This window comes from Crinia signifera, chromosome 9 (assembly GCF_055691185.1).
Source record: "Crinia signifera chromosome 9, ASM5569118v1, whole genome shotgun sequence".
Taxonomy (NCBI): domain Eukaryota; kingdom Metazoa; phylum Chordata; class Amphibia; order Anura; family Myobatrachidae; genus Crinia; species Crinia signifera.
In genome coordinates, this window is record NC_139225.1 from 167,627,293 (window position 1) to 167,652,437 (window position 25,145).

Consider the following 25,145-nt stretch of genomic DNA (forward strand, 5'->3'; position numbering starts at 1 on the left):
TCCAGAAAGGTCCTTATGGTGATGGGAAAATAGCATTATCATTATAAAGCTGGCGTATTCCACTTCACCATAAGGACATAATATCTATGGGTCCATAAAGGTCCTTATGGTGATGGGAAAATAGCATTATCATTATAAAGCTGGCGTATTCCACTTCACCATAAGGACCTAACATCTATGGGTCCATAAAGGTCCTTATGGTGATGGGAAAATAGCATTATCATTATAAAGCTGGCTCCTTCCCATTCGTTTGCAGGATCCGACCACTAGGGGCAAAACAGTCCTTACGGTAAAGGGGAAATAGCCTGTTCTCTAAGGATTTAGATAATTACCCTTCACCATAAGGACCAGGTCCTTACCACGAAGGGCATATAGGCACTACCATGTCTGAGGGGCACTTCACAGCAAACTCTCCTCACTGTAATGTAACACAGCAGCATGGCGCAGTCACTGAGAGCGGTCCTCTCTCTAGCGTCACTCACGCAGGAACTTCTAAGATGGCTGCCGGCGGCTGGGGTTGGCGGAAGTGGAGTAATGTAGGGGGCGGTGCTTCGGCCTGTAGCAAGATGGCGGCACTACTGTGAGTGTCTCTCAGTGAGAGCCGGGCAGAGAGGACGCAGGTGAGTGGTAATGTCTCCTGTATGTAATATAACGGGGAGCAGTGCCCTGGTGATGTACAGGGGAGATGTAACCCATAGCAACCTACTAGCTGTACACTAGTATATGAGATGATAGCTGTAAGCTGATTGGCTGCACGACCCCTGATATGATCTCCCGTTGTGAGTCCCTGTGTAATATCCGGTGCAGTGGCCCCATAGCTGATGGACCTGCTCTTCCCAAGGACAGACTCTCACCTGCAATCCATGCTGAATGCTGCTGCGAGGCTGATCCTCCTAGCAACACGCTCATCGTCTGCTGGTCCGCTCTCAGGGGTAGACTTATTAAGCTCTGTGAAGTGATAAACGGTCTGGTTTTTATCACCGGCCAATCAGCTCCTACATGTCATTTTTCAAACCAAGCCTGTAACTTCACAGGTAGGAGCTGATTGGATAGTGATAAAAGCCAGACAGTTTATCACTTCACCAAGCTTAATAAATCTGCCCCTCAGTCCCTCCATTGGTTGCCTGTATCTTACCGTATTCAATACAAAACACTTCTACTCGCGTATATTTAATTATTAACAGTTTCTTATATAGTGCACACAGATTCCGCAGCGCTGTACAGCGTATAGTTGAACATTCACATCAGCTATATAAAGCTATTACCCATACTGCACCAGCATATATCTCTTTACTTATCACAAAATATCGGGACTAAGTAAAAACCGGACCCGGATAAGACACCGGAACGCCGGACCAGACATCAAACTCATTGCATTCCGGAGCTTATAGTGTCTGGTCCGAGGGGTGTCCCATGCGGGGGGTGTCTTGTCCGGGGGGATGCCTGTGATTGCTCACACCAGGGACATGGGGAAGGGGAGATTACAGCCTCCCCGTGTGGTCTGGACCGTTCCAGTTTTTATTACACCCCCGGACCATGCGGTGAGGCTGTATTCTCCCCCCTCTCCTCTCCCAGGTGACAGGTGCGAGAGCAGCCTCATCAGATGGAGCACCCCCGGACAGGACACCCCCGGACCGGATACTACAAGCTCCGGAATGCAGAGTTTGATGTCCAGTCCGGCATTCCGGTGTCTTATCCGATTCCGGATTTTGCCCATACCCCAAAATATCTCCCATCTCGACCACTGCGCTCTGCACAAGATCTGAGTCTCTCTTCTGTCCTTGTGCTTCCCTCCTATGTCCCTATAGATTGTAAGCTTGCAGCAGGGCCCTCACCCCCAATTCTGTCTGTTACCCAGTTTGTTTTATCACTGTCTACTATTGTAAAGCGCAACAGAATCTGCTGCGCTATATAAGACACTGTAACGGAATCTGATGTGCTATATAAGACACTGTAACGGAATCTGCTGCGCTATATAAGACACTGTAACGGAATCTGCTGCACTATATAAGACACTGTAACGGAATCTGCTGTGCTATATAAGACACTGTAACGGAATCTGCTGCGCTATATAAGACGCTGTAACGGAATCTGCTGCGCTATATAAGACGCTGTAACGGAATCTGCTGCGCTATATAAGACGCTGTAACGGAATCTGCTGCGCTATATAAGACACTGTAACGGAATCTGCTGCACTATATAAGACACTGTAACGGAATCTGCTGTGCTATATAAGACACTGTAACGGAATCTGCTGCGCTATATAAGACGCTGTAACGGAATCTGCTGCGCTATATAAGACGCTGTAACGGAATCTGCTGCGCTATATAAGACGCTGTAACGGAATCTGCTGCGCTATATAAGACGCTGTAACGGAATCTGCTGCGCTATATAAGACGCTGTAACGGAATCTGCTGCGCTATATAAGACGCTGTAACGGAATCTGCTGCGCTATATAAGACGCTGTAACGGAATCTGCTGCGCTATATAAGACGCTGTAACGAAATCTGCTGCGCTATATAAGACACTGTAACGGAATCTGCTGCGCTATATAAGACCCTGTAACGGAATCTGCTGCGTTATATAAGACGCTGTAACGGAATCTGCCTCGCTATATAAGACGCTGTAACGGAATCTGCTGCGCTATATAAGACGCTGTAACGGAATCTGCTGCGCTATATAAGACGCTGTAACGGAATCTGCTGCGCTATATAAGACGCTGTAACGGAATCTGCTGCGCTATATAAGACGCTGTAACGGAATCTGCTGCGCTATATAAGACGCTGTAATGGAATCTGCTGCGCTATATAAGACGCTGTAACGGAATCTGCTGCGCTATATAAGACATTGTAACGGAACCTGCTGCGCTATATAAGACGCTGTAACGGAATGTGCTGCGCTATATAAGACGCTGTATTGGAATCTGCTGCGCTATATAAGACGCTGTAACGGAATGTACCATTCTCTGATTGCAACAGGACCCTCTGTGTGACGCCAGGGTAACCTGCAGCTGTTAGCCACCGCCGTCCCTGATCCTCTTTTGCAGCTGGCAGGTCTGGGAAGGGCGGCAGGCCCAGTGCTGCCGGGGAGCTTCGGGGACGTTGGCAGGCTACACCCGGAGCTTCCGCTCTCTCGCTTCCTTCTGCCGGGCGTCGGGGTGTTGCTCGGCAACGTCCCCGAACTTCCGCCCGGCGTGCGTCTACAGTGCGGCTGACGTCAGCAGCCGTAGAGGGCGGCAATTTTGAATAAATAGCCGGCGTCTGCTGGGAACAGACGCCGGTTATAGCTTCTTTGATCCTGCGTCAGCAGCCACGTGGTGTTCCTGGTCCTTACTACCTTAGCCTGTTTGCTCCGGAGTTCCAGTCCCCGCTTCAGCTAAGTGCCTGCATTATTCCTGCCATCCTCTTGCCTTCAGTAACTCCTGTATCCTTGCGGGTATCTGCAATTGGGGCTTGCCCCTTGCAGTGTAGGGAATTGGGGGAAGAGGTTGTTGGATTCTTTAGTACCATCAATTGAGCATTGTTGCCTTTGTCATTTATTTATATACCACCGTCTTTGCATTGTTGCAATTATCACCCTTGACGCAGTACCATCTCAGTGCATCATCACTGATAGCGTCCTGTGAGGGGTCCCCTGGCCTGCCCATTCAGGGGGTAGTTAGAATTCCTCTTGCCGTCTCCGTGTCCTTCCTCAAGGGTTGGAGATGCACTACCCGGCTCCTTCGAACGCGGCTGTTATAGGCGAAGCCTCGGTTCAGAGGCAACAGAGTTAGGGGACAGGTTGGTGGATCTTCCTCGGGGTCTAACAAGCTGGATACCTACCTACCTACATACCTACATACATACATACATATTCATTCTTTCTTCGGATAGCTGGCACTCTCATATCATCAATGATCAATAGCTGGGGTGTCACTCCATAGCAGTGGTGGGGAACCTCAGGCCCGGGGGCCGTATGCGGTCCCCGTAGCCGGTCTTAGTGGGGCTCTGCCGGGAGTCAAGTAGAGGGGAATTCTCATGAGAGGTCGGTAGTTCTCGCGATATTCCTCTTAATCAGCAGCAGCCGGAGACTGTCAGTCCTATTCAGCGGCAGCCGCCGGAGTGTGGGACAGCTGCAGCTAGAGACTGTCGGTCCTATTCAGCGGCAGCCGCCGGAGTGTGGGACAGCTGCAGCTAGAGACTGTCAGTCCTATTCAGCGGCAGCCGCCGGAGCGTGGGACAGCTGCAGCTAGAGACTGTCAGTCCTATTCAGTGGCAGCCGCCGGAGTGTGGGATGGCTGCAGCCAGAGACTGTCAGTCCTATTCAGCGGCAGCCGCCAGAGCGGGGGACGGCTGCAGCCGGAGACTGTCAGTCCTATTCAGCGGCAGCCGCCGGAGCGTGGGACGGCTGCAGCCGGAGACTGTCGGTCCTATTCAGTGGCAGCCGCCGGAGCTTGGGACAGCTGCAGCCAGAGACTGTCATTCCTACTCAGTGGCAGCCGCCGGAGCGTGGGACAGCTGCAGCTAGAGACTGTCGGTCCTATTCAGTGGCAGCCGCCGGAGCGTGGGACAGCTGCAGCTAGAGACTGTCATTCCTATTCAGTGGCAGCCGCCGGAGCGGGGGACGGCTGCAGCCGGAGACTGTCGGTCCTATTAAGCGGCAGCCGCCGGAGCGTGGGACAGCTGCAGCCAGAGACTGTCAGTCCTAATCAGCGGCAGCCGCCGGAGCGGGGGATGGCTGCAGCCAGAGACTGTCAGTCCTATTCAGCGGCAGCCGCCGGAGCGTGGGACAGCTGCAGCCAGAGACTGTCAGTCCTAATCAGCGGCAGCCGCCGGAGCGTGGGACAGCTGCAGCTAGAGACTGTCAGTCCTATTCAGCGGCAGCCGCCGGAGCGTGGGACAGCTGCAGCTAGAGACTGTCAGTCCTATTCAGCGGCAGCCGCCGGAGCGTGGGACAGCTGCAGCCAGAGACTGTCAGTCCTATTCAGTGGCAGCCGCCGGAGCGTGGGACAGCTGCAGCCAGAGATTGTCAGTCCTATTCAGTGGCAGCCGCAGGAGCGTGGGACAGCTGCAGCTAGAGACTGTCATTCCTATTCAGCGGCAGCCGCCGGAGTGTGGGACAGCTGCAGCTAGAGACTGTCAGTCCTAATCAGCGGCAGCCGCCGGAGCTTGGGACAGCTGCAGCTGCAACAATTTGTAAGAAACATATGGCCTCCAAAGCATTTTTTTCCCCATACAAACGGCCCTTGGAACACAAAAAAGGTTCCCCAACCCTGCCATAGAGGACCAAACAGTTACTCCAATAGCAATATGTAAACTGAGTTGAGACAATCACCAGTCTTGTAGCAAAGGCATGTATATTTATCAGGCAGCATGGCAAACATAAAGAGGGTCGACGTTCCTGTCCACCTCTATTTACAGTGTCCTATATAGCGCAGCAGATTCCATCTTATATAGCGCAGCAGATTCCGTTACAGCGTCTTATATAGCGCAGCAGATTCCGTTACAGTGTCTTATATAGCGCAACAGATTCCGTTACAGTGTCCTATATAGCGCAGCAGATTCCGTCTTATATAGCGCAGCAGATTCCGTTACAGTGTCTTATATAGCGCAGCAGATTCCGTTACAGTGTCTTATATAGCGCAGCAGATTCCGTTACAGTGTCTTATATTGCGCAGCAGATTCCGTTACAGCGTCTTATATAGCGCAGCAGATTCCGTTACAGCGTCTTATATAGCGCAGCAGATTCCGTTGGTGTCTTATATAGCGCAGCAGATTCCGTTATAGCGTCTTATATAGCGCAGCAGATTCCGTTAGTGTCTTATATAGCGCAGCAGATTCCGTTAGTGTCTTATATAGCGCAGCAGATTCCGTTAGTGTCTTATATAGCGCAGCAGATTCCGTTAGTGTCTTATATAGCGCAGCAGATTCAGTTAGTGTCTTATATAGTGCAGCAGATTCCGTTAGTGTCTTATATAGCGCAGCAGATTCCGTTAGTGTCTTATATAGCGCAGCAGATTCAGTTACAGTGTCTTATATAGTGCAGCAGATTCAGTTACAGTGTCTTATATAGCGCAGCAGATTCCGTTACAGGGTCTTATATAGCGCAGCAGATTCCGTTACAGGGTCTTATATAGCGCAGCAGATTCCGTTACAGGGTCTTATATAGCGCAGCAGATTCCGTTAGTGTCTTATATAGCGCAGCAGATTCCGTTACAGTGTCTTATATAGTGCAGCAGATTCCCTTACAGCATCTTATATAGCGCAGCAGATTCCGTTAGTGTCTTATATAGCGCAGCAGATTCCGTTAGTGTCTTATATAGCGCAGCAGATTCCGTTACAGCGTCTTATATAGCGCAGCAGATTCCGTTACAGTGTCTTATATAGCGCAGCAGATTCCGTTAGTGTCTTATATAGCGCAGCAGATTCCGTTAGTGTCTTATATAGCGCAGCAGATTCCGTTAGTGTCTTATATAGCGCAGCAGATTCCGTTAGTGTCTTATATAGCGCAGCAGATTCCGTTACAGCGTCTTATATAGCGCAGCAGATTCCGTTACAGTGTCTTATATAGCGCGGCAGGTCCCGTTACAGCGTCTTATATAGCGCAGCAGATTCCGTTACAGTGTCTTATATAGCGCAGCAGATTCCGTTACAGTGTCTTATATAGCGCAGCAGATTCCGTTACAGTGTCTTATATAGCGCAGCAGATTCCGTTACAGTGTCATATATAGTGCAGCAGATTCCGTTACAGCATCTTATATAGTGCAGCAGATTCCGTTACAGTGTCTTATATAGCGCAGCAGATTCCGTTACAGCGTCTTATATAGCGCAGCAGATTCCGTTAGTGTCTTATATAGCGCAGCAGATTCCGTTAGTGTCTTATATAGCGCAGCAGATTCCGTTAGTGTCTTATATAGCGCAGCAGATTCCGTTAGTGTCTTATATAGCGCAGCAGATTCCGTTACAGCGTCTTATATAGCGCAGCAGATTCCGTTACAGTGTATTATATAGCGCAGCAGATTCTGTTACATTGTCTTATATAGCGCAGCAGATTCTGTTACAGTGTCTTATATAGCGCAGCAGATTCCGTTAGTGTCTTATATAGCGTAGCAGATTCCGTTAGTGTCTTATATAGCGCAGCAGATTCCGTTATAGCGTCTTATATAGCGCAGCAGATTCCGTTACAGTGTCTTATATAATGCAGCAGATTCCGTTACAGTGTCTTATATAGCGCAGCAGATTCCGTTACAGGTACTTATATAGCGCAGCAGATTCCGTTACAGTGTCTTATATAGCGCAGCAGATTCCGTTACAGCCTCTTATATAGCGCAGCAGATTCCGTTACAGGCTCTTATATAGCGCAGCAGATTCCGTTACAGTGTGTTATATAGTGCAGCAGATTCCGTTAGTGTCTTATATAGCGCAGCAGATTCCGTTACAGTGTCTTATATAGCGCAGCAGATTCCGTTACAGCGTCTTATATAGCGCAGCAGATTCCGTTACAGTGTGTTATATAGCGCAGCAGATTCCGTTACAGCGTCTTATATAGCGCAGCAGTTTCCGTTACAGTGTCTTATATAGCGCAGCAGATTCCGTTACAGTGTCATATATAGTGCAGCAGAATCCGTTACAGTGTCATATATAGTGCAGCAGTTTCCGTTACAGTGTCTCATATAGCGCAGCAGATTCCGTTAGTGTCTTATATAGTGCAGCAGATTCCGTTATAGCGTCTTATATAGCGCAGCAGATTCCGTTAGTGTCTTATATAGCGCAGCAGATTCCGTTACAGTGTCTTATATAGCGCAGCAGATTCCGTTACAGGTTCTTATATAGCGCAGCAGATTCCGTTAGTGTCTTATATAGCGCAGCAGATTCCGTTAGTGTCTTATATAGTGCAGCAGATTCCGTTACAGCGTCTTATATAGTGCAGCAGATTCCGTTACAGCGTCTTATATAGCGCAGCAGATTCCGTTACAGTGTCTTATATAGCGCAGCAGATTCCGTTACAGTGTCTTATATAGCGCAGCAGATTCTGTTACAGTTTCTTATATAGCTCAGCAGATTCCGTTACAGCGTCTTATATAGCGCAGCAGATTCTGTTACAGTGTGTTATATAGCACAGCAGATTCTGTTACAGTGTGTTATATAGCACAGCAGATTCCGTTAGTGTCTTATATAGCGCAGCAGATTCCATTACAGCGTCTTATATAGCGCAGCAGATTCTGTTACAGTGTGTTATATAGCACAGCAGATTCCGTTAGTGTCTTATATAGCGCAGCAGATTCCGTTATAGCGTCTTATATAGCGCAGCAGATTCCGTTACAGTGTCTTATATAGCACAGCAGATTCCGTTACAGCGTCTTATATAGCGCAGCAGATTCCGTTACAGTGTCTTATATAGCGCAGCAGATTCCGTTAGTGTCTTATATAGCGCAGCAGATTCCGTTAGTGTCTTATATAGCACAGCAGATTCCGTTGCGCTTTACAATAGTAGACAGTGATAAAACAAACTGGGTAACAGACAGACTTGGAGGTAGGAGGGCCCTGCTGCAAGCTTACAATCTATAGGGATATAGGAGGAAACACAAGGACAGGCACCAGTAATAGCATAGCAGTCCCACCAAGTTACAAGTCCAGAAGGGAAGCTATATAATACATAAGTGCCTCAGAGGGTTATGGGTGTGGTATATAAATATGATAGGCTTGCCTGAAGAGGTGAGTTTTCAGGGAACGCTTGAAAGTTTGGAGGCTAGCGGAGAGTCTTACTGTGCGTGGAAGGGCATTCTATAGGATGGGAGCAGCCCGATGAAAGTCCTGTAGGACCTCTAGGACCTTTGTATACAGCAATGCATCGATATCTATGCACACCATGACCCAGAAGTTGTTCTCATTAAACATTATAGGCTCAATAACCAAATCGATATAGCAGCATCAATTATTAGGCTGGGAATCAGCTAGCAGCTTAAATATATGCACATAAGACGTGTGTATCAATACAATCTAATACAATGTTAAGCTTAACAATGCATAAATTACCTCTAAGATGTAGTTATACTCTGCGGGCACCCTGTAGACGCTGACACGCACCATTGAATCGCATGCCAGCGGATGTTGTGAGGCGGCGTGTAACTGTAATATGCTCCTCTGCTAGGTAGCTTAGAAACACAGGCAGGAAGTGTGCACTCGTATATCCGATCCAGGAAGTACCTGGTCGGGCCTGACACGCAATCTGGGAGCTGAGCTGGGACCATGTGACGGCCAGAACCAGGAAGTGTCCTGACAGAGTTCAGTCCGCTGTTTGGAACGAGTTTATCGTTCCTCTGTGTGATCGGGACTGTTATTATTTAATATTATGGCTCCGCCTACACAGTGTTGGGCAAAACAGGTATTAAAATACCTCAATAGAGGAATAGTGTATGTCCTATTAATAACTTATGGGGTCATGGTATTGCATATTGACATTTATGAGACCTGATTAGCGTTCAGTGAAAAGTAGTGCAAAAAAAAAATAAAAAAATGTGAAAAACGATATAAAAGGAAACTTAAATGTACTAAATTATAACATCGACCTAAGGCATATTTGGCCAAATAATTTGTGTGGCAACCATAGGGTTTAGCCATATATTATCATGGCATCGGTTATATCTAGGAATGACCGCAAGCTGTACCGCAAGCGAATATCCTATGGGGAACAAACAATCAAGATGTTGGAGCTAGTCATCCACGAAGATGTTGTAATGGATTGAGTCATTGAGACCACGTGGCCAAATAGTGTCCAGTTTATAGATCCGCATTGCCTCGCGTCGTAGAAGCAGTATTGCCCTATTACCACCTCTAGACAAGGGCGGAATCCTATCGATGATCCTACATCGCAATAAAGATAGAGGGTATTTCTCTGATGGGGAATGCTCGGCCACTGCTTTATCTGTTATGCCTGTTTGTAATGCAGTCGACATTGATGACCTGTGGTTGGCCATGCGTTGCCTAAATGGGCAGGTGGTCTTACCCACATAGGTTAGAGAGCACGGGCACCTTAGTATATAGATCACATGATCTTAGGGTAACCATAACCGGGTATATACGGGAATCGCCGCACTAGCCCTGTCCTTACCCTGGTGCCTGTGTTTCCCAGAATGATTTGAAGTATATCTAATATCCATCTCTTTATTTTAGACATGGCGGTCAATATGGCGTCTCAGTTTTACTCTCAAGACGAGGGAGTATCTGAGGTCATGTCCACCTCTGAGAAGGTAAGCATAAAGGTGTGGGGGAGGATATTGTCAGAACGTGGCTGGTGTAAGGGGGGCATTTCCATCGTTCGGGAGACGTTATCCTGCACCTGGTCCAGTCGGTTCCGGGTGGTTTGCTCCAGTCCTTTTCCCGGTTGCTATGTTGCTGCAGGTGGTATGAAGGATTGAGAGGTGTCCTCTCTGGTACTTACCCCCTGTCCAGGGTCTGTTTGCCCCATATCTCCTCAGGGGTAGGTACATTGTGTTATTGTCTGCTTACATCATTTCAGGTGGTGGAACTGCTGAACACGGCGGCTCTCGCCACAAATGACTCCAAGATTACCATGCTGAAACAGGTGGGTGCCCATCATACACGTGGGGTGGATTTCTGCCCACTCCTTGGTGTATCTCACCTTTCTTCTCCTCATTGGCAGGTTCAGGAGCTTATAATAAACAAGGACCCGACGCTGCTGGATAACTTCCTGGATGTGAGTGGGTGTGGTGTGGCTGTGGTGTGGTGTGGCTGTGTTGTGGTGCGTTGTGGTGTGGCTGTGTTGTGGTGTATACGGTTAGCACATATTGTATCCTCTGTGTAACCCCACAATCCTTCCCTGCAGGAGATCATCGCTTTCCAGGCCGATAAATCTGTAGAAGTTCGGAAATTTGTTGTCAATTTCATAGAAGAGGCATGGTAAGTTACCGTGTGCCCATATATATGTATAATTATCTATATATATCAGTGCGCGTGTGTGTATATTCTATATATTATATGTATAATATAGGGGCAGTGTATGTGGTGCATGTCGGGAGGTGTCACGTGTGTGTATGCTGCGCGTAAAGAGGTGCCGTGCGTGCACGCGGAGGTGCCGTGAGTGTGTGTGGTGCGCGCGGGGCGTCGTGTGTGTATATTATGTGTGCGTGCGGGGAGGTGCCTTGTGTGTGGTGCATGTGGGTTGCTTTGGGCCCCTAGCATTTTGGTGCCCCAGGGCAACTGCCCTTCAAGCCCTTATGCTAAGATGGCCCTGGCAGGGCATGGAAGATCTGTGGCCCGCCTCACTTGACCCCCCCCCCTGTTGCTTGCCGTATGTATGTATGTATGTATGCGGAGGTATGGGTGCGTGTGGAGGTACCGTGTGAATATAAAGGTGTATGGGTGCTGGGGGGAGGTGCCGCTTGTGTATGGGTGCGGGAGGAGGTGCTGTGCGCGATAGGGGGGTTGCTAGGTGTGTGTGTGTATATGGTTGCTGGGGGAGATGCTGTGTGTGTGCATGGGTGCGGGAGGAGGTATAATGTGTAAGAGGTATTACAGTGTGTGCCATAATGTGTAATTGTCATTACGACAGAATATGTAATGGGCATAGCAGAGTATGACCATGTTTAATGGGCGTAATCCTAGTGCAGGAAACAAGAAAATTCCCAGGGCCAAAAGCCAAGGGAAAATAACAGGCGCTTAACAGGGGGTGTTTTACAGGGTGTAAGCTGCTGCTCAAGGGGGGATAGTCAGTCCCCACCGCAAAAGAACACAAAACCAATCACGCCAAGGCGTGTGAGCAGCGCTAAATTAGGTGACACACACCAAGTAACAATGTAGTAATATTTTACTTGATAATATTAAAAAACATATAATGAAGTACAAAAATTACAAAAATACACAATAAGAACAATATAGGTACCATAAAAATTGATTCTTCACATCACAAGCTGGGGTGAGTGTGACTGTATAGAGTCCAGAATAGGACAGGGGATGTAGATCATGTGATGATATGGAAATGGGGAAGGGAGTGAAATGTTGATTATAGGCAAGTGCACATTACCATTTGGTGGACGATCTGTAATGCGGCCACGGGTGGAAGTTGGAATCCTCACCCGGGTAAGAGATGATTTTTGGAGAGTGCTGTCGATTGGCTTCCGCTAACGATGTAGCCCCCTGTAGATTTTTGATGGTATTTTGGGGGGGGGGATGGAATACCCCAACACTTTTTCAGTGAGCGGTGTCCGCCAGAGAGTCGACAGAAAAAACTCGAAAAGGTGGTATCGGTGGATGAAGCAATGTCCTCCTTTTTGGAGATGGCAAGCTGGAATTATGCCGCTGGGTGTTCCAGGAGAGACCGTAGCCACCAAACACAATAGAAAGACTGGGGTGATGAGAAGGGTATTTTGAACAGGTGAATCCGTGGATCAAAGTGTACCGGTGGGAAATTCAATCTGGGTACAGTATCCCACACTTGGAGTGAAGAATCGGAGGTCTGCCTGACGCGTTTCACTGCCAACTGCAGCTTTATCAAAGGTATCTGGCAGTGACTGGGGTATGGGTATAAATACCCCTTTAATGAGCCAATAGATTGCAGGTGTGTGCATCAAACAATAAAACAATCATATGAAGCAAGCATAATATTCACAAAAATAAATACTAATAGGGGACAGACGTACTTTATAATTCATATCACATATATATTTGTATAAAATTAATGGAAAACAGGGAAAAATAAGACATGAATAATAATGAACCAGGGGTGAACAGAGTCACATGATCGCGTGGGAGATCGATTATACATGGAGCAGAAACATAATTTTAATCTAGAATGTAAAGGGGGGAAAAGGATAAATGCTGAAAATAACCTTGGAAGAAATTAAGACAAAATAATACCTGTATAAGGGCTAAAACAGCGCTGATCGGCAGCTGTTGGAACGCATATGCGTTCCAAATGTCCGGATGTGACTACTTCCACTGTCACACCGGAAGTGAACGGAGGACAGCGGGGACAGCAATAAGCGCTGTACCCCGTTCATCATGAATATGTTTCCTACTGCTGTTACGCCACAAGGTAAGGGCGGACAGCAGGAAACAGAGTTAAATGTGCATCCGGAAGATGTCCCCCCCGCGCACGGAGTTAGCTGGTGACGATGTGCGTATGGGAAATGTCTCCCCACACACAGTGATCACCTATACAATAGTTCCGGACTTAGGATGTGAATGAATAAGGCACAGGGGGTTGTGTTAATAGTAATCACGTGATAACAGCCCAGTGTATCTGGGTTGTCAAGGGGACCTTGAATCCTTTAATAAGAGGGGGATCTAGATTGGTTAAACAAGCGATCATGTGACCTTGTAAATCCCACATACTGACATTAGTGGATATATAAAATTATAATAGCAATCTTTAAAGAATTAAGACATGATGAGGGTTAATCTGGGTCATTACACCCATAAATGATATAGGTGGAAACCAAATGAAAATAATAATAACATCAGTGATAAATAATAATAATAACAATCACAGCATGAAAAAACGTTCATATCATAGATAACGCAGATTTATCAATAATGATATTGCAGCAAAAATAAAATTAATTTATAACACAAGGTGGCTGCAGTCAAAAAAGAATTAGGTCATATAATATTTTTTATATATAATATTTTTGGCTGATACTTTGTCATTAAATCGTCAAAATATAAAAATATGTATTTTTTAATTCACATTTATATACAAAGTCAATATATTATTTATAGCCATCCAGATAAATCAGAAAAAAGTAAATAAAAAATAGGGTATAAGGAAAGAGAGCAGAGAGAGAGATGTATCAGAGTACAATATTCAGTTCCATGGCTTCATTAAGACCTTTAGGGAATAGACAATCCATTTTGAAGGTCCAGAAAATTTCTTGCCTACATAGAGTGCGGAACCTATCCCCGCCTCTTTTTGTCGGGGGTATATGTTCCAAACCGGTCAGAGAGAGGTCCTTTGGGTCCTTATTATGACACTCAGAAAAATGTCGGGAGACGCTATGTAACAAGGAACCCTTGAGGATGTTTCTTCGATGTTCGAGGAAGCGGGTCCTCAGGGGGCGTGTGGTACGGCCCACATATTTCAAATCACAAGTACATCTTAACAGGTATATGGTGAAAGGAGTATTGCAGTTAATAAAACCACGAACTTTCATGGTGTCAATGGATGTATTTACCACTAAGGTTTTATTTAGGATATAATTGCAGGTTATACATTGTGTTCTGCCACATCTGTGGCAGCCAACTGGTTTTGGAGGTAGCCAGTTATTGGTTATCAATTTCTTATTATTGGTCGGAGGATCACGGAGACAGCTGGGGGCAAGGAGATTTTTTAATGATTTATTTTTTCGAAAGATGAAGGAGGGACGTGAGGGTAATACGTCTCTCAACATTGGGTCTTGTTTAAGGATAAAATGATTTTTGTTAATAATTTTCCGTATGTCCATATAGTCCTTATTGAAGGTGGAGATGAAAGATATATTATTGGGGATGTCTTTGGGGACTTCAGTGTTTTTTCTATTTGATGGCCTATCGCAGAGAAGGGAATCCCTATCCCGTACTCTACTGGCTTCATAGGCTTCTTTGACTAAGCTTTCAGGATATCCACAATCCTGAAAGGATTTCATGAGATTGGTAGCCTGTTGGTCAAAAGTTTCCAGTTGGGAACAATTACGTCTAAGACGCAACATCTGCCCCCTGGGGATGTTTTTAATCCAGGGGGGATAGTGGGCACTTTTGAAATTAAGATAAGAATTGGTGTTAACAGTTTTTTGATAATTACTGGTCTGGATAAGTCCGTCGGTGGCCTGAAGGGTGATATCTAGAAAATTAATGGTGGAAGGGTGAAAGGAGTGTGTGAATTTTAAATTGAAGGGATTAGAATTAAGATGTGACACAAAAGAAGTGATAGAAGTGACATCCCCATCCCAAATGAAAATAAGATCATCTATATAACGGCCATAGAGTACCAGATTCGCGCCATAGATGGAATCCCAAATGAATTGGTCCTCAACCTCACTCATATAGAGGTTGGCGTAACTTGGCGCGAATCTGGTCCCCATGGCCGTCCCCATCACCTGTAAGTAAAATGTGTCCTGGAATAAAAAATAATTGTGTTTAAGAATAAAAGAAATAGCATCAGTGATAAAGTGACAAAGTTCCACCGTCAGATCACCATCAGCAAAAAGTCTTTTCTGAATAATTTGAACCCCCAATTCATGGGGTATGTTGGAGTAAAGACTCTCAACATCAAGTGTTAAAAAATGATAAGTGTTCTTCCATTGAATATTTTTGATTAATTGCAAAAAATGGGTAGTGTCCTTGATGTGTGATCTGAGGGTGGACACCCGTGGCTGTAAATAAGAATCAACAAACTGTGACAAATTAGAGGTGAGGGAGTGAACCCCTGAAATAATAGGACGACCAGGTGGTGAAGTGAGGTGTTTGTGAATTTTGGGGAGGTGGTAAAAAATGGGAGTGGAGGGATGTGGATTAAACAAAAAGTAATATTCATCTTTGGAAATGACAGACTCCAAAACTGCTTTATCAAGAAGTTCCTTAAGAGCTACAGTGAAAGAATTGGTGGGATTATTTTGAAGTACCACATAAAATGAAGTATTTGACAGCTGCCTCAGGGCCTCACTGACATAATCAGTGCGGTCCTGTATAACTATACCTCCGCCCTTGTCGGCCTCCCTGAAGACAATGGAACTGTCCCCAGTGAGACCGACAAGGGCTTTCCTTTCCCAGGCATTAAGGTTGTCCCTAATGTAGGGTACACACCAGGACGACCACCGTCGTTCACGACCGATAGACGACCATGGAACGATTTCCCTTGGACTTCCCGGGAGCTCCCAGGCAGTCCCCAGCAAACGATTAGCAAAAATTGTGTTTTTTTGCGGAACGATCTAGATCCGATCCCGATGCGCCCGCGATGGTCGTTAAGACGGTCGGATCGCTGGTTTTTGTTTTTTTTGCAAGAACACATGCGACCGTCGTCAGATGGGCCTTTGAAATTTGAATGACGGGGCTGGACTAGCAGAGGGGGGAGGACTAGCAGAGGGGGATAGGAATAGCAGCAGCCATTTTAAACCAGTGTATTTCTGCTTTGTTACTAGTGAGGCTTGGTTTATACCTGCTGAACGCTGGACATAGCTATTTACACATTACTTTGTTTTGCCTGCCATTACAAAGTGTCTTTTAACCCTGCACTATGGAGAATGCAGTGATGGGTAGTCACCAGCAACAGTACCTGCTCTATTATGCAGTTTTGAAGCTCAGGCGTCAGAGAGCCCAGCGCAGGAGAGAAAGATCATGCTGGACAAAGCAGTGGCTACTTCAGCGTCAGACTCGTTCGCACATGCCACTGCTCAGGGACATCAGGGAGAATAACCCAGACGATTTTCGTAACTTCTTGAGGATGGATGATGCCACATTCCAGGAATTGCTGCGTCTGGTGACTCCCCACATCGAGAAGCAGGATACCAAGTATCGCATGGCTATCCCTGCTGAGGAACGGCTGGTGGTGACCCTGAGGTTTCTGGCGACAGGACGGTCTCTTGCTGACCTAAAGTTTGGATCCCTCATCTCCCCGCAAGCTTTGGGCCTCATCATCCCGGAGACCTGCAAAGCCATTGTGAAGGTGCTGCAGTACCAGTATTGCAAGGTAAGATGAAATATACACTGTACACTTTATTGTGCAAACAAAATATTTTTATTTATAATTTAGGCCTAGGACAGAAACAGGTTTTTTAGGCCTTTCATGGTTAAAACATGTAAAATAGTAAATAGATTGTGTCAACACAAATATATTATAATACCATATATAAAAGATATTGTACAAAAACACACACTATATATAAAGATTTAAGTATGTATGACCCAGTTTAAACTTTCCCACTAAGTACGGGCTACTGTGTGGCAGAGGATGTCTGCCGCAGATAAGTAAAGGCTGCGGCCCACATAGCGCATGGCGCAGATGCAATGGTCCCGGCCCCATTGATGTGCGCCATACGCCATGTGAGCAGTGGCCATCACATACCTGCAGCTGAGACCATGTCTGCCGCACAGTACCCCATACTATTGGCAAAGACAAAAGGGTAATAAATGGAGTTTGCTATCCAGATTGAGGAGAATCCTGTTCTCCCTCTGGTAATGCAGGTACAGGTAGCAGCATATAAAAAGAAAAAAAAGACACTCTGGTAACTTCTGAAACAGGCCCTTACAACAGTAGGGATAAGGTACTGTGCGGCAGAGGATGTCTGCTGCAGATATGTAAAGGCTGCGGCCCACATGGCGCATGGCGCAGATGCAATGGTCCCGGCCCCATTGATGTGCGCCATACGCCATGTGAGCAGTGGCCATCACATACCTGCAGCTGAGACCATGTCTGCCGCACAGTACCCCATACTATTGGCAAAGACAAAAGGGCAATAAATGGAGTTTGCTATCCAGATTGAGGAGAATTCTGTTCTCCCTCTGGTAATGCAGGTACAGGTAGCAGCATATAAATAAACAAAAAAAACACACTCTGGTAACTTCTGGAACATGCCCTTACAACAGTAGGGATAGGTACTGTGCGGCAGAGGATGTCTGCTGCAGATATGTAAAGGCTGCGGCCCACATGGCGCATGGCGCAGATGCAATGGTCCCGGCCCCATTGATGTGCGCCATACGCCATGTGAGCAGTGGCCATCACATACCTGCAGCTGAGACCATGTCTGCCGCACAGTACCCCATACTATTGGCAAAGACAAAAGGACAATAAATGGAGTTTGCTATCCAGATTGAGGAGAATCCTGTTCTCCCTCTGGTAATGCAGGTACAGGTAGCAGCATATAAATAAACAAAAATACACACTGTGGCCCTTGTGTGGCAGAGGATGTCTGCTGCAGATATGTAAAGGCTGCGGCCCACATGGCGCATGGCGCAGATGCAATGGTCCCGGCCCCATTGATGTGCGCCATACGCCATGTGAGCAGTGGCCATCACATACCTGCAGCTGAGACCATGTCGATGGTAAATGATAAAGTAGCCTATTTTTTAAGACAGATCCTCAAAAACAGGACACTCTGGATCTTCTATCAGTAAAGAACTGTAGAATTGACGGTACTGGGGGGGTTGAGAAGGCTGTGTAGGTGTTGACTGGGTATGTGTTGGAATTGTGCTCGACTGGCCTGCTACGGTGGCAGGCGGAGTAGGCACTGGTGATTCTAATGACAGTGGTGTGTCTGGTGCACTACCAATGCCAACTATTTTAGTGCCACTGTTGAGATACCCTAAACTGCCATTATACACCAACTCCATGCATAACTTTTCAAAAGTAAGTTGCTGGTTAGGAGCCATGTTGCGAACACACTCTGCCACATAAGTGAAGTAGTTGTCATGTTTGTCCGGGTTTCTTTGCAGGACTTGATGTGCCCGCATCATAAATTCTTCATGTGCCGCTGCTTCTCCTTTTTTTTCTTTGCCACGCATTTTTTTGGCACGGGGGAGTGGTGGAGTGGGTTCCAGGGTGGGTGGCGGAGTGCGTGCCGGAGTAGGAACTTCGTTCGATGTGCATGCATTCTCAGATAGGACAGATAGGTCTGGGGTTGCAGGTGGGTAGTCACCAAGCTGTAAAAAAATTGAACATGTTTACTAATCAATTCTATTTACTTCTAATTTCAGTTCCCTACCAGCGTGAATGAATGGAAAGTCATCGCAGAGGAGTTTGAACAGCGATGGAACTTCCCAAATTGCGGTGGAGCCATTGATGGCAAACATGTCCGCATAGCCCAGCCTATCAATAGTGGTTCCTACTATTTTAATTACAAGGGCTATTTTAGCATTGTACTAATGGCTGTTGTTAATGCGAACTATGAGTTTATCTTCCTGGATGTAGGAAGGAATGGCCGTGCATCGGATGGTGGCACTTTCAAGGACACAAAGTTCTACGAAAGGCTCATAGCGAACACCCTTCACTTGCCGTCTGTCCAGGAAACTAAACAGGGGCTTAACTTTGTTTTTGTGGCTGACGAGGCTTTTGGCCTGCACGAGCATGTCATGAAGCCATATGCGCAAAGGGGGTTGAACCATGACAAAAGGATCTTTAACTACAGGCTATCCAGGGCACGGCGTGTTGTGGAAAATGCTTTTGGCATCCTGGCAAGCCGGTTTCGCATTTTCCACACTGCCATTAACCTGAGGGTGGACAAAATTGACTGGGTTGTCACGGCGTGCTGTGTCCTGCACAATTTGCTCCGCAGAAAAGCCACACAGCAAAGGGCTACAGGCACAGCACTCCAAGAAGACCAAGAACTGCCAGAGGAGGTAGTGCAGATATCCTCCTTGCAAACCCCAACACAACGCTACACAGGGAGTGCACGAGCCAAACAGGTGAGGGAAGAGTACATGGCCTACTTTAATGGGGAGGGCGCTGTGGATTGGCAGGAGGAATCAATTAGATAGCCAAAAAAATAGACTCACCGATGCAGACTGCGAATTCTCCTCCTCCTCCTGCGCCGTGACTTCTTGGTTTTCATGTTCTACCATAAGGACTACTCCTGTCCTCATCGACTCCTGGCTGAGGGTGAATGTCAACCGGTCATAGTACCAGAGCGATGTTTGATACATCTCGTCGACTCCAGCACCAGACTTCTTTGCAGCCTCCATCTTCTTGTGTTCCTTTAAGAACACCGTGCGCATATTCTGGATGCGTTTCCTCACCCATTCAACATTGGCCTCTGGATGAAATGGAAGACTGTAGCGTGCCAACTCCTCCAAGGCTTGGTTTCTTTTCATTTTGTTTGAATACTCCTTGGATTTGGTTCTCCACAGGCATTCGTGTGTACGATATTTTTCAATAAACCCTTCCAAAAACTCTTGTTCCTTTGCGTTGGACATTGGGACTGTAAAAAGATAAAACCATTTTAGTTGTTTGTTTTGTTTCATATTTAAATTTTTATAGTTATAGTTATACCCATGTTTTGTTTCATATTTAAATTTTTATAGTTACACCAGTTACCTAGTTCTTATGTTTTAAGTATTTAAAATGTTAATAAACTTTTATGAAAACCACTATACATTTTATTGTGCAGATTGCTATTCACACACACAGGTGAATGGGGCCTAGCAGAGAGGAGTGCATGGAATACTGCAATGGTGGACAATGGTTTATGTATATATATCTATATATACACAAACACACACACACAGGTGAATGGGGCCTAGCAGAGAGGAGTGCATGGAATACTGCAATGGTGGACAATGGTTTATGTATATATATCTATATATACACAAACACACACACACACACAGGTGAATGGGGCCTAGCAGAGAGGAGTGCATGGAATACTGCAATGGTGGACAATGGTTTATGTATATATATCTATATATACACAAACACACACACACACACACAGGTGAATGGGGCCTAGCAGAGAGGAGTGCATGGAATACTGCAATGGTGGACAATGGTTTATGTATATATATCTATATATACACAAACACACACACACACACAGGTGAATGGGGCCTAGCAGAGAGGAGTGCTTGGAATACTGCAATGGTGGACACTGGTTATATGTATACACACACACATGGGGCCCACCCAAAAAAAACAGTGACATGGTCGGGTGCACGGTTGCCAAACCAGTGCTTTATACACACTATATACATTGGTGGCAACAGTGGGCATGCATAGAAGAGCATTGGGAGTGCAAACATACCAGGTTGTTGTTCTGGGAGATGAGACAAGAAGGAGAGTCCAACTGCTGCGCCAGCGCTGTTTGCTATGTGGAAAAACATGGCGCCGGGGGAGTGTTTAGGAAATGCCACTCAAATAGGCTGGATCAAACGACGGACGCACCGACGGACGGACGACGGAGGCGGCAAAAAACACTCACGATCTGCATACGATTGACGGTCGGTCGGCCTGGGATTGACGGATCCTACCTGCAGCACGTAGGACCAAAGATGCGACCAAACGAGCGGCGTGAACGCGCATTGGATCGGAATCGGATCAAATAAATGGCAAAAACACACGATAATACACACAATCTGCATACAACCGGTCGGAATCGGATCTAAATTGACAGAATCGTGCCCTAGTCGTCCTGGTGTGTACCTAGCATAAGACTGGGTTTGAATTTATTAGTACCTTTTTGGCTTTTAGAGGAGCACAGCTGTTTAAAGTCCTCAAGTGTGGTTTTATAAAAAGTCTCGATACTTGTACCTTTTGCCTTAATTGGATAGAAGTCCGATTTCTGTTTCAGTTTAGACTTGTCAATGTCGAAAACTTTTATAGGGGAGTTGTTACTTTCTACCCACAGATCGGCCAAAATGTCGAGGCTAGTTTGATCTCCACTATCAAGAAGGATGGGGGAGGCTGGATCTTTATTTTTCTGGGATCGTTGGGAAAAGAAATATCTTTGCCTGCAAAGAGTTCGAATGTAACGATTCAATTCGATAAATAGGTCAAAAATGTTGGCCTCAGTGGAGGGGGAAAATTTTAAACCTTTACCCAACAAGTTGGTTTCTATTTTACTAAGTTCTCTTGAGGAAAGATTAAATATATTAGACGGAGGGGATTTAGCTAATTTCAGTTTCTTGTACTGGGTCTTCTTTCCTCCTCTACATCCTCTGCGCTTGACCGTCTCCTTCTTTTGGGGGTCCCCTCCCCCTGGTGTCTCCCCGTCTCCCAGTTTTGGCGAGATCCTAAAAAATGATTGTGATTTTCGGAAGTAGGTCCCTTACTACTTTTATTTGTAGGTCTATAGTTATTTTTAGGTCTGGCCCCCAATGGTTGGAAGTTTAAGTCTGAATTTCTAGATTGGTAATTTCTAGTATTAGAGGTTGGAGTGTGTGTGTTGTTATTTTCACGAGTGCTCCTCCCCCTAAAATTAGGAGAGTCATAGACCCTAAAGTTTTTTATTTTCTCTGACTGCCTCCTATTCTCATTGAACCTTGATCTACTGTAATCAGTCCTACCCTGATTTTGCTGCCTGTGCTTAAGGCGATAGTTTCTCACATTGTTAGTTTGGTAGTCATCCGAATCACGATGAAATTTCTTACATTTGGTATCAATGACTTCATGTTCGAATTTCATCAATCTCTCTATGATACGGGCATCTTTTTCCTTAAATTCCTTAGTGTGTTTAAAGGGATCTAGCTTAATTTTAGTACTCTCTATTTCCAATTCCAATTCCTTAGTTTTCTTAACCCTATATTCAATAACTAAATTCATCAATAAAAACGAACAATTGTCAAGAATTGAGTCCCACTTATTCTGGTACTCCGTGCCCTCTTGAAAAATGGAAGGCTTATGGAGACGCAACCCGCGGGGCAGCATTTTTTTCTCCACATATTTTTGGAGATTTGTGCTGTCCAGCCATTGTTTGGTTTCGTCCCTCAACAAATCCTCCAATTTCTCAAAGAGGGCCAACATATGACCATCATCATCTTCAACAACAGCATCATTGGGTGTATCCCATTTAGAAATGTACGTCTGTCTCCTAATAAGTCTATCATTAAAAGTAGAAAAACAACTCATGTCAGCGGCCTGATGGACTAAAAAATGGGAGAAACAAGAAAATTCCCAGGGCCAAAAGCCAAGGGAAAATAACAGGCGCTTAACAGGGGGCTACATCGTTAGCGGAAGCCAATCGACAGCACTCTCCAAAAATCATCTCTTACCCGGGTGAGGATTCCAACTTCCACCCGTGGCCGCATTACAGATCGTCCACCAAATGGTAATGTGCACTTGCCTATAATCAACATTTCACTCCCTTCCCCATTTCCATATCATCACATGATCTACATCCCCTGTCCTATTCTGGACTCTATACAGTCACACTCACCCCAGCTTGTGATGTGAAGAATCAATTTTTATGGTACCTATATTGTTCTTATTGTGTATTTTTGTAATTTTTGTACTTCATTATATGTTTTTTAATATTATCAAGTAAAATATTACTACATTGTTACTTGGTGTGTGTCACCTAATTTAGCGCTGCTCACACGCCTTGGCGTGATTGGTTTTGTAATCCTAGTGCAGTGTGCAATTTTACTTTGTGTGTGTGTGTGTGTGTGTATATATAATCATATCACTGTGTACATCCAAGAATGATTTGGACAAAACCAGCACTGGACTCCAGAGTTTAAATGTTCAGAAAAATATATATTCGGTCATGGCAGACCAGAAAATCACATTTTATGTTACACATATAATAAATATGGATGGATGGGGTGGTGCTGTGTGTGTACGGATGTAGGGTGCCGTGTGTATGGGTGCAGGAGGTATTGCTCTTTGTTTGTATGGGTGGTGCAGGGGGTAGGTGCAGTGTATGGGTGTGGGGAGGAGATTCTGGATGTGGGTGCAGGAGGTATTGCTCTTTGTTTGTGTGGGTGCGGGGGGAGGTGCCGTGGGTGCGGGGGGAGGTGCCGTTTTTGTGGGTGCGGAGGGAGGTGCTGTTTGTGTGTGTGGGTGCGGGGGGAGGTGCCGTTTGTGGGTGCGGGTGGAGGTGCTGCTTGTGTGGGTGCGGGGGGAGGTGCCGTTTGTGTGTGGGTGCGGGGGGAGGTGCCGTTTGTGTGTGGGTGCGGGGGGAGGTGCCGTTTGTGTGTGGGTGCGGGGGGAGGTGCCGTTTGTGTGTGGGTGCGGGGGGAGGTGCCGTTTGTGTGTGGGTGCGGGGGGAGGTGCCGTTTGTGTGTGGGTGCGGGGGGAGGTGCCGTTTGTGTGTGGGTGTGGGGGGAGGTGCCGTTTGTGTGTGTGGGTGCGGGGGGAGGTGCCGTTTGTGTGGGTACGGGGGAAGGTGCCGTTTGTGTGGGTACGGGGGAAGGTGCCGTTTGTGTGGGTACGGGGGAAGGTGCCGTTTGTGTGGGTACGGGGGAAGGTGCCGTTTGTGAGTGGGGGGAGGTGCCGTTTGTGGGTGCGGGGGGAGGTGCCGTTTGTGTGGGGGGAGGTGCCGTTTGTGTGTGGGTGCGGGGGGAGGTGCCATTTGTGTGGGTACGGGGGAAGGTGCCGTTTGTGAGTGGGGGGAGGTGCCGTTTGTGGGTGCGGGGGGAGGTGCCGTTTGTGTGGGGGGAGGTGCCGTTTGTGTGTGGGTGCAGGGGGAGGTGCCGTTTGTGGGGGTGCGGTGTAGGTGCCGTTTGTGGGGGTGGGGTGCCGTTTGTGTGGGTGGGTGCGGGGGGAGGTGCCGTTTGTGTGGGTGCGGGGGGGGGTTGCCGTTTGTGTGGGTGCGGGGGGGGGGCGTTTTTGTGGGTGCGGGGGGGGGGGGTGCCGTTTGTGTGGGTGGGTGCGAGGGGGGGTGCCGTTTGTGTGGGTGGGTGCGAGGGGGGGTGCCGTTTGTGTGGGTGGGTGCGAGGGGGAGGTGCCGTTTGTGTGGGTGGGTGCGAGGGGGAGGTGCCGTTTGTGTGGGTGGGTGCGAGGGGGAGGTGCCGTTTGTGTGGGTGGGTGCGAGAGGGAGGTGCCGTTTGTGTGGGTGGGTGCGAGGGGGAGGTGACGTGTGGGTGGGTGCGAGGGGGATGTGACGTGTGGGTGCGAGGGGGAGGTGCCGTGTGTGGGTGGGTGCGAGGGGGAGGTGCCGTTTGTGTGCGGGGGGAGGTGCCGTTTGTGTGCGGGGAGAGGTGCCGTTTGTGTGCGGGGAGGTGCCGTTTGTGGGGGTGCGGTGTAGGTGCCGTTTGTGTGGGTGGGTGTGAGGGGGGGTGCCGTTTGTGTGGGTGGGTGCGAGGGGGAGGTGCCGTTTGTGTGGGTGGGTGCGAGGGGGAGGTGCCGTTTGTGTGGGTGGGTGCGAGGGGGAGGTGACGTGTGGGTGCGAGGGGGAGGTGACGTGTGGGTGGGTGCGAGGGGGAGGTGCCGTGTGTGGGTGGGTGCGAGGGGGAGGTGCCGTTTGTGTGCGGGGGGAGGTGCCGTTTGTGTGCGGGGGAGGTGCCGTTTGTGTGTGGGTGCGGGGGGAGGTGCCGTTTGTGTGTGGGTGCGGGGGGAGGTGCCGTTTGTGGGGGTGCGGGGGGAGGTGTGGGGGGAGGTGCCGTTTGTGTGGGTGGGTGCGGGGGGAGGTGCTGTTTGTGTGGGTGCGGGGGGGGGGTGCCGTTTGTGTGGGGGGGTGCGAGGGGGGGGTGCCGTTTGTGTGGGTGGGTGCGAGGGGGAGGTGCCGTGTGGGTGGGTGCGAGGGGGAG

At 47.5% G+C, this 25,145-nt stretch overlaps 2 protein-coding genes across 2 annotated transcripts in view; one reads left to right on the plus strand and one right to left on the minus strand.

Moving 5' to 3' along the window:
- Positions 1–514: 514 nt before the first annotated feature.
- SYMPK (symplekin scaffold protein) overlaps positions 515–25,145 on the plus strand; it is an 87,449-nt gene continuing 62,818 nt past the window's right edge. Inside the window, exons 1-5 of the mRNA XM_083160422.1 lie at positions 515–620; positions 10,152–10,228; positions 10,498–10,563; positions 10,642–10,695; positions 10,825–10,898. Of these exons, the coding sequence (XP_083016548.1) occupies positions 10,154–10,228; positions 10,498–10,563; positions 10,642–10,695; positions 10,825–10,898 (269 nt within the window). The 5' untranslated portion in view covers positions 515–620; positions 10,152–10,153. The remainder of the gene's footprint in view (positions 621–10,151; positions 10,229–10,497; positions 10,564–10,641; positions 10,696–10,824; positions 10,899–25,145) is intronic.
- Positions 16,373–20,157, minus strand: LOC146036423 (uncharacterized). Its single transcript, XM_083160421.1, has 2 exons — positions 19,461–20,157; positions 16,373–18,608 (listed from the first exon to the last, which is right to left on the minus strand). The coding sequence occupies exons 1-2, from the start codon at positions 19,923–19,925 to the stop codon at positions 18,036–18,038; spliced, it is 1,038 nt and encodes a 345-aa protein (XP_083016547.1). The 5' UTR covers positions 19,926–20,157; the 3' UTR covers positions 16,373–18,035.

Excerpts from the sequence above, each read along its gene's own strand:
- LOC146036423 (XM_083160421.1), bottom strand. The coding sequence starts at position 19,925 with ATGAAACAAAACAAACAACTAAAATGGTTTTATCTTTTTACAGTCCCA. Across the intron at positions 18,609-19,460 it reads AGAATTCGCAGTCTGCATCG|CTTGGTGACTACCCACCTGC; the intron begins GTGAGTCTATTT and ends ATTTTTTTACAG.